Genomic DNA, 20,861 nt, shown 5'->3' on the forward strand with positions numbered 1-20,861 from the left:
AAAGTTCAAACTGTGAAAGGTAGCAGAATATGCCTTTTTAGCATAAAGACCATTTTGATCTGATTATTTTTGAGAAACAGTAGCCAAGCTCTTAAATCAGAGTAGAATCTACCCATTAAATATATATTTATAAGGAAAATCTCTACTTGTAAGGGTGGCTCTCTTCTTGTACCAAGAGAAGAATGACTCTAAACCACAGCTCTGTTATCAGTTGAGAAGACACGAGACTTAAATCTGTGTAACAATCTAACTGTACTTTTCTTGATCACCTCCCAGAACTAGTCTCCCCAGTCCCAGCATCCTTCTTTCATTATTAGCTGAAGATACCATTTAAGGTGATGACTTGGACCATTTGGGGGAGTTTTACTGCTTTCCTGGGTATCTCCCAAGAAGTGTATACATGAGGTATACATATTAAGTTTATGATTGTTTTTCTTTTGTTACTCTTTTATTATTGCGGGAAGAACCACCACAAAACCTAGAATGTAGAGGAAAATTATTTTTCCTCCTCTGCAATTGCCAACATTTTATCTTAGCTCTTTCCTCATGCTGTCTGAAAGGGTCACATAGGGAATTTGCTGTCTGCATGTTTGATGATTGTTTACCTTCTACTCTAAAATTCCATATGTTCAAAAATGCATGTAATTATAAGGAAAAAATGAACATCTTTGACATTTATGAGGAAAGATAATAGCATAGTATAAATTAAAATTTTTTCTAAAAGTTACGACTTAAAGTCTTTGGGGTCAGATGACCAAGAAGGCTTTAAAATTTCCCTCAACTTGATTTCCTATCAGGTTTCTTTCTGATTATAGGCCTCTGACCACCCTTTTCATAGAACATTTATTTTTTTTGAACATTTACTTTTTAAAAAGTCCAATTATAAATCCCTTTTTCTTCCCCTTTGTGATTTTAATCTCCCACACTCTCATCAGTTTTACAACCCAGAAATGTCTCTCTCAAGAATCTGAAGGCCATTGCTCTGAAATGTAATCTACAAAGGGGCTAGAGACCCTACCTCCCAATCTCTGTTGGAAGATAGGATCCTAACTTTTATAAGAGATGATTAGCAAATGATGGCATAATTACATGGAGCAATCTCCCTCCTCTAGTACTTTTCCACCTAGTTCATCCCAGAACTTAAGAATTCTCCAGCCTTTTATTTCCAAGGAGTTGAGTTCAATCTCTCTCCTTTATTGCAAAAGTCCTAAATAAAATCTTCTTTGCCTGTTTAGCAATGCCTGGTACAATTTTTCCTTGATACAGACAGAATAAAATATAAGTATTAGGTCTTAGAGCTCTTAACCATATGCTCTAAGAAGCTTAAGTAACTAACCAGAATCTTGTTTTATTAATCTGCAAATTGGAGTTAGTACTAACTTCCTTGCAGGGTTGTTGTGAAAAATACATCACATATGGAATATGTATCCATATATACAAATGATCTCTAACGTGTAATTGATATTTAGTGATGGCTAATAAATGAGAGGTATTATTATGTATTTCTTTTCTTTCTTTTTTCCCTCAGTTCCAAAAAGCAAGAAAATTAAAAACCAGTTGTGCCAAGAAAGCTAAAAGAGCAAAGCAAACATTACAGGTTTTTTTCAGAAGTAGGCCATTTATGTAAAAATCCATATGCCCAGTTCAGCTCCAAAAATTAAATTCTTTCACCACTGCAAAGAAAACCCATCCAGAGGGTAAATCTATTATGCTGCATACATTACAATGACTCAGTAGGGACTTAACATTGAACGAGTCTTTTTCAGCACGCCTAGTCATAGACTGAGTGAACAAGATATTAAAAAGGAAAATGTCTGAACCTTTTAAAACATATCACAATATAAGACATCCTTCCTTCCTGTCCATTCACCACCTGTTAACTTTCCAGCTCACTACCTGGGACTGTGATTCCAAGGAACATCTGACATCATCAGCAACCTCAATCCATCTGCCTTATTACTCTGTTACCTCTATACCCACGTTCTCATTTCCCTGCTTACGAGCTTGTATAAAATGTTTCACCAAATAAGCAGACCCTTGCATAAGTAATCATTTTGCTCTCCTCTCTCAATCAGGCCTACTCTACAGGAAAAACTACAACCTTGATAAATCCAACTCCCTTTCTGTGACAAATAACAAATGGCTGGCACAAACACACATATATGCTAAACAGGCCTTACTTAAAATTGAGAATCCAAAATATTACATAGGAGATGAACAAAGCTCAGCAACACCATAATCCTCCAGGCCATTCACTTTCCTGCTGCTGTAGAGAACTATTTCATACAGTTCCTCAAACCTCCGCCCTCTCATCCCTCTGTCCTGATGATCTCAACTACTATGAGAAAATAGAAATAATAAAAAATGTCCAAGGTGCTCTCCATCACATCTGACCATGTACTTGCCTCTTGTTAAAATGAGTGAGCTTTTTACACACTTAGCAAAGGTAAACCTCTGCCTATACACTGGATCCTATTCTACCTTGTACATCCTATGACTTTATTCTTCTAATTTTTTTGCTTTCCTGAATCATTCATTTTACCCTCTCTGGCGGGTCATTTCCTTTAGCATACAGACTTGCTAAAATTTTTCTCACTAAAAAAAAAAAAAAAAAGAAAGAAAGAAAGAAAAAAAAGGGAAACAAAGTTTTCCTTCACCACACATTACTATCAAGTACTGCTACATTTCTCTGCTCCCATTTACAGAAACCACTTCTAAAGTCTGTATTTGCTGCCTCTACTTCCACTTTGCTATTTAATTTTAAACTTTCATTTCTAATCCAAGAATCCAAAGCTATGAATCTCTTCTTAGGTATGACCTCAGCTGTGTCCCCTAAATTGTGATATGTACATTTTCATCACAATTCAGTTAAAATAATTCAAATCCTCCCTGGGTTATTTTGTATTTTACTCATGGCTTGTTTAGGAATTTGTTAATTTTTACTTATTTAGATATTGTCCTGCTATAGATTTATTGTCGATTTCTAGTTAATTTTTATTATGATCAGAGAACATACTCTGTATGTTTTCTTTCTTTTAACTTTTCTGTCATTGCTTCTATTGTCCAGCATATGGTCTTTTTCTGTTAATGTTCCATGTGCACTTGCAGAAAATGTGTGTCCTGTACACGTTGAGTGTAATGTTCTATATATGTCAATTAGAGCTAGTTGGTAAAAACGAGCTCAAGTTTTGTTTTGTTTTATAACCCTACTGATTTTCTTTCTACTTCTTCTGTTAGTAATTTAGAGATGAATACTGAGATTTCTAATGATTGTAGCTTTTTACACCTCCTTCCAATTCTGCCATTTTGTTTTTCATGTACTTTGAGGTTTCATGACAAGTTGTGCACACATTGAGGAGTGTTATATCTTCTTCATGCATTGATCTCTTAAACACAAAATGCTTTTTAGAGAAGATCTTTTAAAAGAAACAGAAATAATGAAAACAGATTTTTTCATTGTTATATTCATAAATACATCTTCAGTTGGTATACCAATACTTGTACTATAAACCACTCAATAAATATTTGTTCAGTGAATGAATGGTTTAAAAGGGTGATAGTATTACCCTACAGCACTTTTATTCCTTGGGTAAAATGCTATACTCCGGTCTAAGAAGCATACAAACAATTATGTCAACTGGCTCCATGTAAATTTGAAGCAAAGTGGACTAAGATATGTAAACTCTATAGGAAAATGTAAATAATGAATTAGCTTATGATAGGATAGTAAGTGCAGATAGCACATCAGCCAGAAAAAAAATACTGAATGGTAACAAATACCTATAATATATACTGATTTTGAAAATTTAGAAGATGACAGGAAACAATACAAAAAAGGAAATATGTAATCAAAGTGACCTGGGTGGCTCAGCGGTTGAGCTGCTGCCTTCTGCTCAAGGCGTGATCCCAGAGTCCTGGGATTGAGTCCCACATCCAGCTCCCCACAGGGAGTCTGTGTCTCCCTCTGCCTATATCTCTGCCTCTCTCTCTGTGTCTCTCATGAACAAATAAACAAAACACATTTTTTTTTAAAGTGAGGACTGGGCCTTCAGTGAACAATGTGTACATAGTCACAAAATTCTATGTTCTTATTGCATCTAACATTTAGACTTAATCCACAAACAATGGCAGAAGACTTAGTTTGGATCACAGGACAAAAACGTAAATGGTATCAGTCTTCAAATGCAAAAATATAAGTACAAAAGACCAAAACTGGATCATGGAAAATTGGGAATGAAAGCTGAAGGAGAGAAGGAAACAAATGCCATATTTTTACAAAGCAGAGATAAAAAATATAGTATCAGCAGTTCAGTGGATTGAGAGTAAGTATCCTCTTTTAGGAAATAGATTAAAAATGGAAAAAAGAACAGACAACTGATACCTAAAATCATATATATATATATATATATATATATATATATATATATATATATGTTTTCTTACCAATTAAAATTTCAAACTGTGGAACCACTTTCATGTACAAATGTGTGACCCATTCAAACAGTCAGCTATTATCACCATGGGAAGCAGTTTGGTACCAAGAAAGGAGTGTTAAAGTTGACCTGACCTGGGTAAAGCCCAGACTCCGCTGCTCTGGGAAATCTAATTAACAATCCTGAGCCTTGGTTCTCTCATCTATAAAACAATTGTGGTAAGCATGAAATGACATAATGTGCACAAAATGCCTGACCACATGAAAGCTACTCATGAAATGTTAAATTTGTTTGGTTCCTTTCTGCTTGTTTGCTTTATTAAATGGACTCGAAAAAAATGAGCTAAAATATGTATACAAAGAGGAGCAACATTGACTAGAACTCCAGTTCTGTATAAACATGCAAGATTTTTGTAGAAAATTGGCATTACATTATTAGATGTTTTAAAAATGTTATCATTCTGCACAATAGGTTATGTAGTAAAATACATGTTTGAAAGTCTATTATTGGGACGCCTGGGTGGCTCAGCGGTTAAGCACCTGCCTTTGGCTCAGGCATGATCCTGGAGACCCAGGATGGAGTCCCACATCAGGCTCCCTGCATGGAGCTTGCTTCTCCCTCTGCCTATGTCTCTGCCTTTCTCTCTGTGTGTCTCTAATGAATCAATAAATAAAATCTTAAAAAAAAAAGTCTGCTATCTTTTCAATATAAAAAAATAATAAATAATTTGTCATCTCATGGGAAAAATGGGCATTTTCTTTAAAAGCAGATATCATATGCTCCATTCTTTTTTTAAGATTTTTTTTTAATAATCTCTACATCCAGTGTGGGGCACAAACCTACAACCCCAAGATCAAGAGTCACATGCTCCACTGACTGAGCCAGCCAGGAGCCCCTCAGCTTCATTCATTCTTTTTAATTAAAGTTGATCTAGAATCATGAAAAAGGATTTTTGACACTAATGAAACTACACTTAATGATTTCTTAAAAATAATTCTTGTCATTCAATACAAAGAAGAAAAAGATTAGAAAGGATGCTGCTATGGCACCTTTCAGGTTCATGATTACCTTTTGATATTTGAATATTGGAATAAATATAAAACTTTATATAGGAATATGTTTATTTTTATGAAATATTATTAATTCTAAAACAGAACCACTGGGAATATTTATTAATTTTTCATTTTGATATTATTCACAACTCTGTCTCTTTTCCCAATTAGAAAAATGTACACAAAGTAATACTATACTTGGCAGTATCCTATCTGGTTTAAAAAATGTTATTAAAACAACAGAAGATGGGGCTCCTGGGTGGCTCAGTCGGTTAAGTATTTTTCACAGGTGTAACTATATCAAAGAAAATAATATAAAAGAAAATTTTCATAATAGGATGATTTTTTTTTTAATTTTTGAGTATAGAGGATACTCAATGTCACATTAGTTTCAGGTGCAAAACATAGTGATTCAACCTCTCTGTATGTTATGCTATGCTCCCCATAAGTGTACCTACCATCTGTCACCACAAAATGCTATTACAATCTCATTCACTATATCCCCTATGCTGTGCCTTTTATTCCCATGATTTACTCATTGCATACCTGGATGCTTACATGTTCCACTTCCCTTCATCTGTTTTGTCCAATATCCTGTTCTCCTTCCCTGTGGCAACCATCACTTTGTTCTGTACATTTATAGGTCTAATTCTGCTTCTTGCTTGTTTATTTTTTTTTTAGATTTCACATATGAGTGAATGCATATGGTATTTGTCTTGCCTTGCATGATTTATTTCACTTAGCATAATATTCTCTGGGTCCATCTAAGCTGTCAAAAATGGACTGGTCTCATCTTTTTTATGGCTGTATAATATTCCATCGTGTGTGTGTGTGTGTGTGTGTGTGTGTGTACCACATTGTCCTTATCCATTTGTCTAACAGTGAATACTGAAGTTGCTTCCATATCTTAGTTATTGAAAACACTGCTACAGTAAACATAAGGGTGAATATATTTTCTTGAATTAATGTTTCCATTTCCTTTGGGTAAATACTCAGTATAAGGATTACTGGATTATATTTTATTTCTATTTATAATTTTGGGGAAACCTGCACCCTGTCCCTCTATTCAAGGTGCCCTAAACTCTGACATTGACTTCCCTCCCTCCACGCTGTTTTCCACATTAGTTGCACCAATTTACATTCCCACAAATAGTGCACAAGGGTTCCCTTTTCTCCACATCCTCACCAACTCTTGCTGTTTCTTGTCTTTTTTATTTTAGCCATTCTGACAGTTGTAAGCTATTCTCACACTGTGTTTTGATTTGCATTTCCCTGATGATTACTGATGTTGAATGTCTTTTCATGTATCTATTGGGCTATCACATAAGAATGCTTTTGAACCACATTTAGAAAAATTTCTTTGAAAGTATGCCTAATATAAAAAATTCAGCTCTATAGACATTAAAAATTTATTTTCTCCACACAACAGATAATCCTAACTCAGGTATACATATATACAACTAGAAAATATTGCAAGGTAAATCTAATCCATTAAAAATAATTATTAAAAAGGTTCATTTTAGGAACAAATATATTTTAAAAATTAATCTAAATTAATTCTTAAGAAATCATAAAGATTTCACTAATTAATTTCACATATATATCTTCGGAATTAAAGTTAAGCAAAGAAAAAAAACTTGCCTAATTTTATTTATTTAACAAATATTTCTCCAAGGAAGATTCAATGTAAATGACCTTATCCAAGTAGAACTTTTTACTTTGTTCTGTAACTGTGTCAGTAAAATAGAAATCTACGTTTCTTTTTGCTATCAAATAGTTTCAACTCTATTTCTCAACCCCGTTGCAGAATATGCAGTAGGAGTGACTGATTGTTACCCCTTGCAGACTAGAGAAGGAATTTCCTGAGAATCTCCTACAATTTTACCATGTGATTCAATTGTCTAATCTGAGTGCACTGGATTACAATTAGGGAGACCAGATAGTTCTTAAGTCAAACTGGAGCAAAATTCCATCAGTAGGAATATATGGAGATTCCAGGCCTTCTGACCCTCCCAAGACACTCACTTTCACTCCCCAAAACGAGTATAAATGACAATGATACTGACTTGACTGCATTAAGTGTAAAATTCTAGAGGTCATTTTCCTCTAAATGAAGATACAAAAAAAGGTTTAATGAATGTGAAATGATTCAGCTGTAGCAGAACTGGATAATCATAAAGGAGGACTTACTTATTCTCTTCTTCCCCCCACCTCTCAAAAGGAATAACCTACTTGGGGAGAGGCAACTAAAATAAGTTTGCCTGGGCCAACTCCTCATATGTACACAAAGATATAAACAAAACAAGATGACCTAGATTTTTGGCCAAAAATTCATATATTTATTAACCTTTGGAGAATCAAAGAGCAGTGCTTCAACTCTCCTGATAGGATTTAAGCCAAATCCTGGGGGCTGACGGCAGGGGACTAGAAGTTGTTGAACCAACTTCTCTGTAGGAAACAATGTAGAATGGTTTGCAGCAGTGACTATGCCAGGCCTTTATTAAGACAATAGTATGGGAGTATGTTCATTATCAAGCAATACTAATACAATACTAACACAGCTATTTAGCATAGTGCAACATTTTTCTGAGTCCTTACATTTTTTTCTAAATAAATCTTTAATTAGACCATTGTGCCCACGTATGTAAAAATGATTTTAAAGAGTTGAATGGTGGCCTACTGGTGTGTTCAGATTTGAGCATACTAGGAGTAGGCTGCCAACCATTTTGTAATCAAATCCTGAAAGTCTGTTTCTCTAAGTACTGAAGACACTTGTATAAGAGTGTATTTACACAAGCACAAATCAGTTGTGAGACTCCTCAGTCTTTGCCAAAGGAGAAGAAATACCATATACTTAATGCCACTCAAAGATATTGGTTTTTCTTCTTTGCCATCTGTCAAGACCTAAAATTCCATTCAATTAACAGGGCCCAGGTTCTGCACCCTGTCCCTCTATTCAAGGTGCCCTAAACTCTGACATTGACTTCCCTTCTGTAGTATTTCCCAACACTGTAAATATTTAACTACATTCTCTTCTTGCTTGCATGCTTTCTGGTGATAAGTCAGATGAAATTCCTATCTTTGCTCCTCTATAGTTAGAATGTTCCAATCGTCCCCAGCTTCTTTCAGGAGTTTATTTTTGATTTTCTATACTTTGAAAATGATACATCTAGGTGTATTTTTTTTTTGTCTTTTCTGCTTGATGTTCTCTGAGTTTCTTGGATCTGCAGTTTGGTGTCTGATATTAATTTGGGGAAATCTTCAGTTATTATGCTTTCAAATACTTCTTCTATTCCTTCCTTTCTTCTCCTTCTGATATTCCCATTACATCTATGTTACACCTTTTGCAGGTGTCCCAGAGTCCTTAGATATTCTGTTCTGGTTTTGGGTGTTTTAGTTTTTCAGTCTTTGCTATCTTTACCTTTTAGTTTGGAGGTTTTTGTTGAGTTATCCTCAAATTCAAAGATTATTTCCTTAACCATGTCCAGTCTACTAATAAGCTCATCAGAAGCATTCTTCATTGCTGTTATAATTTTTTATCTCTAGCATTTCTTTTTGGTTTTTTATTAATGTTTCTTCTATCTCTCTGCTTGCACTACCCATTTGTTTATGCATGCTGTCTATTTTATCCATTATATCCCTTAGAATATTAATCAGTTATTTTAAATTACTGGTCTGATAAGTTCAACATCCCTGCCATGTCTGTTCTGCCCCTTGCTCTGCCTCTTCAAATTATCTTTTTGGCCTTTTGATATGCCTTGAAATTTTTTTCTTGATAGCCAGTCACAATATATGAAGTTAAAGAAACTGCTATAAGCAGATCTTTAGACGTGAGAGAGTGAGCTGTGGGATAAGGGAAAGCGTTCTATAGTTCCATGATTTGGTGTCAGCCTTTTAGTGAGCCAATACCTCTGGACTGTAACCTTCACAAATGTTCTTTCAGTGTCCTAGCCCCCTTAATTGAAAAAGGATGGCTAGAGTGGTCTAAAATTGAATATTACCCTTGACCCACATCAGTTACTCTCTGATAACTAGGTATCCAGCAGGTTAAGCTCTGGTTTACTAGTTTCCCTGAAAGCAGGGACTGTTAAGAGGAACAGAATGCTCTGGTGTATTTCAAAATGGTTTCTTTGCCTGGCCCCTTGTTGAAATCCCAAAGGGATTTTTTATTCTCATATTTACTAGGAGAACCTAGTTAAGCTCCTGGAGGTAAATCTCACAAAATTATGGTATCTTTTCCCCAGGACTACATTTCCTTGGGAGGTGGGGGCAGGGAGGGGACAGGTAGGTTAAGTCTCAAAGTTGTTGGCACTGAACCTCCAGCAATTAATCAATTATAGTTCAGGTTTTCCTGCCCCCACACTAGTTCCCAGGATGATTTCCACTTATGAGTCTCTGGCTTGAGTAAATTACTATCCTCTATATTTGCGTGTCAATCAGTGTCTCCAGTCTTGGGAGTAGTACTTTGTCCTGTTTCTTTACCTCTTTTGCTTTTCTCTTAATCCTTGTATACAATTATTCATGTGTTATATTATTTTTAATTTCCAGGAGCTCGTTTTGGTTCACTAAATGTTTCTTGTTTTGTCTTCAACTGTTTTGCTCTACAGCCAACTATTCTTGTTTTATATATGTACACTGTCCTCAACTTCTAATGTTATTCTGACGACATTTGTTATATATTTTAAAATCTATTTCTTCTCCCAGAATTGTATAGTTTTGTTTGTTTCCTCAGAGTTCCTCTTTTCTATACACTTTTTATCTTTGTTCTTTCTTTTCCTTGTCAAGAATATCTTTAAATATTTAATGATTTCTGTTATCTGAACATATGTAAAAGTGAAACACTCAAAAGCTATTTGGGATTTGATTAAATGTGGAAATCTTATTTTCACATAGACCTTATTGTAGGGTGATTAATCTGTGATGCTGCACACACACACATACACACATACATGCCATATAGACATGCATATATAAACACATATATACGTCATTCTCACTTGTGATGGACCATTCACCCAGAAAAAAAAATTTCTAATCTTATGCCAGTGGAGGTGTAGACCTGGTTATTAGGTTTCTGAGTCATTTGGGAGAAGCATCTCACATTCAGTGAAGTAACTTACTCTTTAATATCTTTGACTTTATCCTCTCAGCTGCACCTACTGGTTCTGAGTGAAAGGTATCTCTGGATCAAATCTCCCAACAGTAAATCCATTTCCCAGGTGGGTAAAGGGATCAGCAATAGATTTCTGGAGGGATTCAGGGAGTCTAATTGTTTCTTTTACAGACTTTTAATCACTATTCGTATGTTTAGTCCTACATATAACCCTACTCACAGAAGCATCTGGTGCCTCTATTTCTTGAGACTTTTGAGGTTCCATTGCAAAAAGCAGCCTGCTTCTGACTTGTTTCCTCTCTCAACTTAAATTATAACTTCCTTCTGTCTAAGTCAGTTACCACTCACCCATCTGCTTTCTAGCTTCCAAACTTGTGTTAGTGCTGTCTCTTCTACCACCATCTCCTTCATCCTAATGAGTGACATTTTTTATTCATTTCCTGTGAATTTAGCAGTGTCAGGACAAAATAGAATGCATTTATTTAGCTGAATGATCCCAAATTCACGTTGTAAAGAGTCCTCTAAAAGATTTTATTTATTTATGTATGTATGTATGTATGTATTTATGCTTATGCTTCTCCTTGTTACTCAAAACATTATTGATACTGGAGGATTGCAAGTATTTAAAATCAAATTACCACTTAAGGGACACAAGACATACAATTACATAAGCTAAATAATTATGGAAACATACAATGGATTATGATCAGTTCTAATTCATTTATTTCATAAATACATTTGGAGCACCTAATGTGCCAAGTCAATTAAGAAACTACTGAAATAGTACTTAAGTGAACTGATGAGAGTGTGGTCTGAATTGAGATAGCAATCTTGGAGACAAAGGGGAGCCAATGAATTTTTAGAAATATTTTACAAATTATCCAAGCTATATTTGCTCTATTCTCTTGTATTAGTTTGATAGGCTGCAATAATAAAGTAGCACCAAGTGGGTGGCTTACAAAGTTTAAATTTATTATTTCCCAGTCCTGGAGGCCAGAAATCAAAAATCAAAGTGTTGGCAAGGTTCATTCTTCTGAGGGTAAAGGAGGGAAGGATCTGTTTCAGGCCACTCCCCTTGGCTTCTAAATGGTTGTCTTCATGTTCACATGGAATTCTCCCTGATACGTGTCTCCAACTTTCTTCTTTTTACAAAGACATCAGTCTTATTGGATGAAGGTCCACCCTAATGAATGCTTTATAACTTGATTATCTCTATTAAGACTTTATCTCCAAATAAGTTGACATTATGGGGTACTGGGGGGTTGGACTTCAGGATATGAGTTTTGGGGGACACAATTCAAGCCCTAACAACCCTCTTCAAAAAAAGAATGAGGAAATTGGCTTAAAACTGAATAAGATGGGATGCCTGGGTGGCTCAGTGGTTGAGCGCCTCCCTTCGGCCCAGGGTGTGATCCTGGAGCCCCAGGATCAAGTCCCACATCGGTCTCTCTGCATGGAGTTTGCTTCCCTCTGTCTATGTCTCTGTTTGTCTCTCTCTCTCCCTGTGACTCTTATGAATAAATAAATAAAATCTTTAAAAAAAGAAACTGAATAAGAACTTTAGTAAATTAGAGTGAAGTCAAAAGCTTGCCACATTCAGGACACACAGTCAAAATTAATATAATACAGTATCCTCTTAAATGCTCCAGAAAAAAGCAAATCACGTCCCTGAGAGACCCATGCATATATCTCCTTTTCCTCAGTCACTAGGGAAACCACCAAGGCTTTGTCTCTGCACAACAGATACGGCTAGAGATAACTCATTACCTTAGAAACAAAGGAGTTAACAGTACCTACTCAACATAAATTAATAAAACACTTTTAAAAACAATGAAATTGGAATACATGTTTAAAAATAGAACTTATAATTCAATAAGTTATACCATTTAATTATGAGTTTATGCAACTTTAAACCAAAAAAAAAAAAAAAAAAAAAAGGTCATAGAGACCATATATGCCAAAGGTTGCCAAGTTGGGATGTACTTCCCAATAACCTGGGGATCTTTTTAAAATACACAGACTCCGGATCCCCACTTCATATATCCTGAATAAAATTTTCATAAATGCATACTTTTTTAGAAGCTCTCCAACTGATTCTAATGCAGACTGCCTGATCCATCTGCTTTGTTTTGAGTTGAGGAAATTGAGACCATTTTAACAAAATTACATAGCAAAGAACATATTTAATAAAAATATATGACTTATTTCATTATGATCAACAGAAAACCAAGGATTAGCAGAAATTACTTCAAGAACAGTTTCATTGACACAGTCCATAAGGCAGCTATTATTCATATTATAACAAAGATAATCTAGAGATATTTGCTTCCCTTTAGTAATATTTTAAAATCACCTATATTTAACATTAGCAGATTTTTTAAAAATTCAAAAACAATCTTCTAAGGTGAGAAGAACAATTTATGAAAGAGATTTTAGAAACTTACAGATGATGTCCTATCCACTTCACAACGGCTGCTCAGAATAAAACAGGCCTCAGCATCATCCATCCTAAATACAGACAGAAAAACAAAGTAATCATACACTGAAATATCTCTGTACTGTCTGAAAAACAGAATTACAATGCTTAGTCCAATGTACACAAAGTACAAATAAACTTTGTACCTTAGTATCCTTAGGCTTAAATGAAAGTTAGATTTCTAGCAGATCATGACTGTACTTGACTGTAAACAAAACAACTGTTGTTGAACTGGCTATATAACTCAATAATTCATAATGACAAAGTAAAAAAAAAAAACCCTCAAATTTTATTATTTTATGATTGTATATTTTTTCATATATATATATGCTTTGTTTAAATTAGGGAGTTGTATTGACCTTTATTTTATGATTTTATTTTAACTATAAAGTTACTCAATTAACTAAGAGAGAAGGAACAGAGCTCCTTAGTATTCTTATGTCAAACTCTACTGTACATTTACATTTCTTGGAGATGATTCATCATCTTGTTCCAAATCCCTGTCCCTTATGCTAAAGCTCTACATTTCTTAAATTTGGTGATAAACAGTATGTTTCAGTGCTTGATAATAATGTTCTCAAAACATAAAAGTGTTGAGGTGCCTGGCTGGCTCAGTCAGTAGAACCTGCAACTCTTGATCTCAGGGTTGTAAGTTCAACTTCCCCACTGTAGAGATTACTTAAAAATTTTAAAAATCCTTAAAAAAATAATAACATAAAAATGTTAATTTCAAGATAAAGAATGTTTATCTTTCTGGTTAATTATGATAAAATAAATCTTCCTTCCCCACATAAAATTTTTTTTATTTGCAGAGGAAAGATAGAAGTCCATGAAATTAGATCAAACCAAACAGTTTTGGAAGTACTGAATTATCATTACAAGATAATGAGTATTGCATAACATTTTCTAAACATCATCTTCAATAAAGCAATTCAAAATTCATGCAACTGACCTATGGAACTGGTTTGGAGAATCCTATTCCTTGTTTCTTGCATGGGAAATTGTGTTGAAGAATGTATTAGTTAACATTAAATCCCAAATCCTTATATGACATTAGGATAATAAATGAACATAAAACAAATACTTCTTTCTTAACCCAGATATATTTTTTTAAGATTTTATCTATTTATTCATGAGAGACACAGAGAGAGAGAGGCAGAGACATAGGCAGAGGGAGAAGCAGGCTCCCTGTAGGGAGCCTGATGTGGGCCTCTATCCTGGGACTCCAGGATCAAGCTCTGGGCTAAAGGCAGGTGCTTAACCACTGGGCAACCCAGGAGTCCCATTAACACAGATATTTTTAGTATTACCAGCCTGCTACCTTTCTCATCCTCATACTCATCCTTTGTATATTCCAATGAATGAATGCTTCTTGTAAATGTGATTTTGCAGAGAAATCATTTCATTATATTAATAATAAATGAATTGTTAATCCTAAATAAATCATGTAATTAATAAAAAAATAAATAAATCATTTTCCCTCTACCCTTCTAGGTTCTTGGCTGAGACCCCTCTGTAATAGGAAGACAGATTAACAGAAGAAAAACAAACAGATGTTCAATAACACGTATACCTCCTGTATACGTGGGAAATACCCAGGAAAACCGATTAACTCCTCTCCCATGCAGTCACCACCTTAAACACCATCTTCAATTAAAGACAAAAGATGTTTGGCTAATGGTGGAGCCAGTAAATGGAAACCTATCAAGAAAAGCACCATAAACAGAGGTAAGATTGTCATGCAGATTTAGGTCCTTGCTTCCTCCATTCACAGGAGTTTCTGGAGATTGAGTCATCCTTTTCAGATACAGAGAGAGAGAGAGAGAGAGAGAGAGAGAGAGCCTTAGGATGGAGATTTCCCTTATAAATGTAAATATCCCTTACAAAACAGTTAACTTCTACTGGGTTTTCAGTTTTTCCTGTGTCTGCTGTTTCTTCAAAATAAACAGCTCACAATAATCCTTACACCATTAAGGCATATTTTGGGATAGCAAATTCTGCTCCCTTCTATAATATCAAGCTAAAATACTAACAGCTAATACTAATAGCTTAATTTAATACTAATAGCTTAATACTAATAGCTTAATTTATTAGGTAGTAAAAAGCCTTCAATTATCACATGAATTCATAGTGAACATAATATGTGAAGAACTTAATGCATACAGTAAATTAAGCTTATTGATTATATATGCAGATGAATATAAAGATCCAAATTATATTAGTGTCTAAGCAACTATCTCTTTAGAGCTCCCAAATAGTGTGTATACATGGTAAATAGCAAACACTTAAAGCCATCTATTACTTGAGGTACTAGGAGAATCTGACTTAACTTTGTGTGTACACTGACATCTTTGAAGTATTTAATCCACCAGAAATACTAATATATTCTCAAAGAAGCTAAATTTCCTAATTACATACCATTTATTAAATCCTGATAGTTTTACTAACTTTTTTGGTTAAAGAAGTTATTAAATCATTGAAAAATCTCACTTAAATTGATCTACTGTATATATATATATATATATATATATATATATATATGTATAAAGTAATGTTGAAGTTTCACTTATAGAATATCTAGTTATCACTTTGTAGAATTAAACAGCAAAAAGGGAGTTTTCTTCTCACCTACATACACACACACATACACACACACAGACAAAATATGCATAAATACACCCACTAACACACATACTCAAATCATCCAGAATAAAACAAAACAACAAAATAAAAAAATACTTCTACTCTAAAATTGAGGGAGGAGATTTCTATTTAAAAGAGCAGGTAAGACAACTCAAAGACAAATATGGAGATGTGCAATCCACAGCCACCTCAGGATGGACCATATTGACATGAAGATTATTTTGAGCTAAAACACAATCGAAACCCAGTAGATTCAGTAAAGCTCTTTATCTCCCTCCTCAAATGCCTGAAAAGACTTTCGACAGAAAATCTGGGCAGCCCCGCTGGCTCAGCATTTTAGCGCCACCTTCAGCCCAGGGCCTGATCCTGGAGACCTGGAATCCAGTCCCACATGGGGCTCCTGCAGGGAGCCTGCTTCTCCCTCTGCCTGTGTCTCTGCCTGTCTCTCTGTGTGTCTCTCATGAATAAATAAATAAAAATCTTTAAAAAGAAAGAAAGAAAATCTGCTCCAGGAAGGGAGCTATCACCACAGAAAACTGCAAGATGCTATAAACCAGAGAAGGTAGGTAGAGAAGATCCTAGCAAGGCCTGTGTTGTCAAAGTCATCTAAATCCCACTGTTTCTGAGTGGCCTGGCAAACATTTGTTTACCAGATGTGGACTCTTTTTCATCCTCCTGTAAATTGTTTTCCTTCCCTTGGAAGTCCCAGACCCCTCCCCCTTTACCTTAGGTCAGAATGGTTTATTTTGCTTAACTGTCTTTGGAAGTTCCCTGTCTGTATGGATTCCCTGTACATACACTATTAAATTTTATTTGCTCTTGTTAATCTGTCTCATGTCCATTTGATTCTTAGTCCAGCCAGAAGAACCTAGAAGGGGACAGGACATTCTTCTTCCCCTACAAGACATGTTTAAAACTTTAAAAGCAACAGAAAACATGGAGCAAAACCATCTCTGCTAAATATTTCTTCTGGCTTCTGAAACTATGAGTGCTGTTTGCAGATGCCCTGATTCTCTGGTACCCATGGTTTGTCTGCCCAACCACATTTTCACTCTGTTTATATGGAACAACCCCATGACCTGTGAAAAAGGTATACGCCTATGTCACCTTTAAGCCAGGCTGGCTAGCATATGTGCAACAGGAAAAGAGCAACTAAGACCCAGTTACCATTCTGATTCTTCTAGCCCCCAGGAACATCTCTGGCAACACAAGTGTCATCTGCCCAGTACAATCTCTAAAATTTAAAGCCTGATTCAAACTGCCCGGCATTTCACATAATGTTTAGCACAACATTTATATTTCTGGAATAAAAATAGTATTCAGGGATTTGGAGACTACTCTAATAGTGAGTCTGGATAACTCAGCTCTTCTCTAACAGCTTGAGATAATTACACCATGCCACACTCCTCATTGTGTTGTGTGGACACGGTCTGCTGAACATCCTTGCACTGAGAAAGAGGAGCACACACACACTGGTTTTATATTTTTAACCTTTCAACATGACCAGCTGTGTAACTAAGGCAAGACTCTGTATTCAAAAATACTTAAACACGTCTTACAGGGCTGAAAATTCCTAAAATTTGGAGGAGAGAAAAGATAAGTGTTGCAAGTTGGAACATAGATCGGGATACCTACTTTGCTCTCAACAGATCCTGATCTTTAAGGGCTGAGCCTTGAAGGTAGATAACTCTTTGTGACCACATTGGAATCTGCAGTACCCTTCGAACTTGCACATCCATTTCAGTAGGACACAAAATCACCACATAATAATCCTATTCAAAACAAAGTGGGTAATGGGGTGAAATCAATAATGCTGTGTTTTATATTACATAAGTAAAGAGAATGTCTAAGAACATTTAGAAATATGATGATATAGAAATAAATTCCTGCTAATAAGTAACAGGTTGGGCATATATTAACATGGTACTACAATTTACATAACTGAGACATAAAAATATCATAAAGCAACATAAGGTCATCCTAAACTTTTTCAATCTTATTAGTACCATGAAGAGAAGGTAATCAGTGCTTATACTCAGTATACATTTCCAACTTCTTAAGTTTTCAGTTACAACTTCAGACTGATTATAAAATATGCAATACATATAGGGCAGAAGTGCTTAAAAATCAATTCAGACTTCAAACTGCTACTTTTAGAATAAAAACTATGATGGTGATTTATATCACCTGGTAATATTATGAACTGATAATACTGAAAAATCTCTGATGAATACCTGAAAGGATAAGGGTTCATAAAACTATTGATAATACAAAGTAAATTTAAAACATTGAGATCATATACTTCAAAATAGTGATCCTTTGGAGAAAATACAAAAGTACTCTGAGAGATAAAATAGTTTAATACACTGATTATAGGAATTACAATTCTATGGTAAACATTCACCATTTCATCATCTAAAATATATCTAGTGGAAATTTGAGGAGTTTTGAGAATTCTCCCTATTCATATTAATCAAAATAAATTAGTAGGTTCAAAACTTGGGGCATCAACTTTCCCCAAAACAGGTTTTCTTTATGGGTTGTAATGAGCAAAACTGCAATTATTTAATACAAACAATAATAAAAACAACAAACAAATATGATGTTTCTTTAAAATGCAAATTAATGTATATAAAACAAAAGAATGTACTATGTAATTTATGTATCACTTCTTTATAAATTATATTTTTAAATGTTTTTTAAATAATATTTTAAAAGACCTCCAATGTAGTCATGAATAACTCTATTTAAGGGAGATCTAATTAGATATACTCAGTACTATCTTGATCTCACGATTTCCAACCACTTGACACAAATTTGTTGAGAAAATACAAGACATTCAAGTAGCTCTTTACTGTTTGGACTGAACTAAATGCATTAAGCAGGAAGAGGAGATTACCTAAATCTACACTGGCCACGCAGCAAGTGGAAGAACTATCTGAAGATTTTATCTACATAGACAGACAAAGAGATTTTTTTCTGAATTATTGTTACCAATTCAGCTAGTTATTGTCTTATTTTTTTGTCATTCATTGCTAGTATAAATAAGACCTAGTTGCACTCTGGGAAACAAAAGAAAAAATGGGACTTCCAGACTTCCAGATTTCTATCAGCATCACTTAAGAAAACTTTTGAAATTTTCAAGTGAGTATGATATTATGAAAGGACTTTTTCATTGTTTGATATCTTATGTTAAATTTCACTGTTTCATAAAAATGTCATTTATGCATTATCCAAGGGAGAAAAATCCTTTTAATTCAAAGAAAACCTTTCTTTGTAGCATTAACATAATTCCATCTGTCTTTTAGTGTAGCTACAGAAGGAAACTTAAAATACTGTGTATTCCTCAAGCATTTTTTCTATGTTCCTGGTTATATTTGTAGTTCTTCATTTACTCTTTCTAAATCTGAGTGTATAAATAAAAATCCTCCAGAACACAGGCTGCACCATCAGTTAATTGACTTAGACAATATGTTAGTTAAGTATGATCCAGTAAAATGAATAACATAATTTTAATGTACCTGAAGTCTTGGGTGAGCATAGAATTCATTTAAAAAGTCCATAAGTAAATCAATCTTCAGTGAACTGACACACAGAACAACATGCTTCTCAGTTTGAGCTCTATGTCGACTATAGTTTCCACCTGACTTTTGTCTCTCCATCCACAGATAGGCCAGTTGTTCAAACTGCAATGGATTTTCCACATATGAATAAAAAAAAACTGGACATGAAAATAAAAACCCATGCAATATAGCCATCGTTCACTAGATACACTCGATTTCTCAGATGGAACTTTTTGAGATTCAAATTATCCAATTCCCTTCAATAACAGAATTTTCATGTGATTGCTGCAGAGGTTGCTAATGCTGCCCAGAGGCTTCAGGTCTCTACAGAAACATATTAATATGATTTTCCTATTATATCATAACAACACTAAAAGGTTTGTGCCTCTGCTTTATGTCCAGTACAGCAGGCAGCCATGTGTGTTATGCACTGCGTCAGAGAAAAACCTCAATGGCATTTCTTCTAACTTCCTCTATCAAGCTCAACATACATCTCATGCAATGAGAGATTCTAGCCGTATAGCAGCAAGTGGTATGTAAGGGAAGTGGAGGGAGTAAAGGAGGAATGTCAGGGAGGAACACATACATGGCAATAAAAGTAGAAAGATCATTTTTATACCTACATAAAGTATATTTAGATACACTGTGGCCAAAGGTTTGTAATGGAAGATAGAAGTTTAATTGTATTTGCCATATTCTGTTTCTGACCTGCTCACCATGGGTACCCAAGGAAACAGTTAGATTGCATCTACTAATCTTATATATCTGTCCCCCTTTGCAATCATCTTATCCGCTCCCAGAATGTTGTATAATAGTTACCTATCATCCTCAAATTTTGTTTTAGTTGACTAACATATGTGATCAGTTTTTATGGATTGCAATGTGTGGCTTTTATATTGTTTCAAGAACCAAAAGAAATCAAACCTTCGTAAATTTATTTCCTTGATCTATCATTCTGTAATTAAAACTATATTATCCTATGATCTTAATTTTATTGTTAAATATCCTATATTTCAAAAAAAAAAACATTTTCAAGAATTGAAATGAGATGTGAGCTATTATCAGTTGTGAATGGAGGGGGGAAGTCAGTTTCTAATATAATGTGAGAAAGCATTTCCTGAGACCATTTTATTTGATTGACTAGATGCAATAATAATATGTGTCAATGTATTAGATTAATAAACCACTTGCATTTCTTCTTAAGCGTGGAAGATTTGCTTTTATACGACTTTGCACATTTCTATAAAATTTACCCTGGCTCTGTTTACCTGTATGGGTAGAACCACAAGAGCGACACAGATCATGGCAACGACAAAAAGCTTGGAGGACCATGTTTCAGGGGTGACATCCCCAAAGCCCACAGTAGAAAATGTCACAATGCAGAAATAAAGGGAGTCAAAGAGATTCAGCTTCTTTCCTATTCGTTCCAGATGTTGGATTCCACAAATGCTAAAGAAACAAATGTGCATTAAAATTAAAACTTTCAAATTGGGCACATTACTTCTCATTATTCTTTTGAAAGTCAAAGCACATTTCATAAAGCCCAGCAGTAAATTGTAATCTTATATTGTACAATATTAT

The 20,861-nt window shown here is 34.6% G+C and overlaps 1 protein-coding gene across 9 annotated transcripts in view; it reads right to left on the reverse strand.

Annotated features, from left to right (window-relative positions):
* KCNT2 (potassium sodium-activated channel subfamily T member 2) overlaps window positions 1-20,861 on the reverse strand; it is a 374,999-nt gene that overhangs the window by 176,411 nt on the left and 177,727 nt on the right. For 8 of the 9 annotated variants that reach the window (XM_077887107.1, XM_077887105.1, XM_077887102.1 and 5 more), the window contains exons 9-12: window positions 20,549-20,729; window positions 19,239-19,403; window positions 17,353-17,489; window positions 13,043-13,106 (exon numbers count right to left, since the gene is read on the reverse strand). In XM_077887107.1, the coding sequence (XP_077743233.1) occupies window positions 13,043-13,106; window positions 17,353-17,489; window positions 19,239-19,403; window positions 20,549-20,729 (547 nt within the window). The remainder of the gene's footprint in view (window positions 1-13,042; window positions 13,107-17,352; window positions 17,490-19,238; window positions 19,404-20,548; window positions 20,730-20,861) is intronic. The other variant, XM_077887110.1, reaches the window with a different exon arrangement.

The sequence above is a fragment of the Canis aureus genome, chromosome 38, assembly GCF_053574225.1.
Source record: "Canis aureus isolate CA01 chromosome 38, VMU_Caureus_v.1.0, whole genome shotgun sequence".
In the NCBI taxonomy this organism is placed as follows: Eukaryota; Metazoa; Chordata; class Mammalia; order Carnivora; family Canidae; genus Canis; species Canis aureus.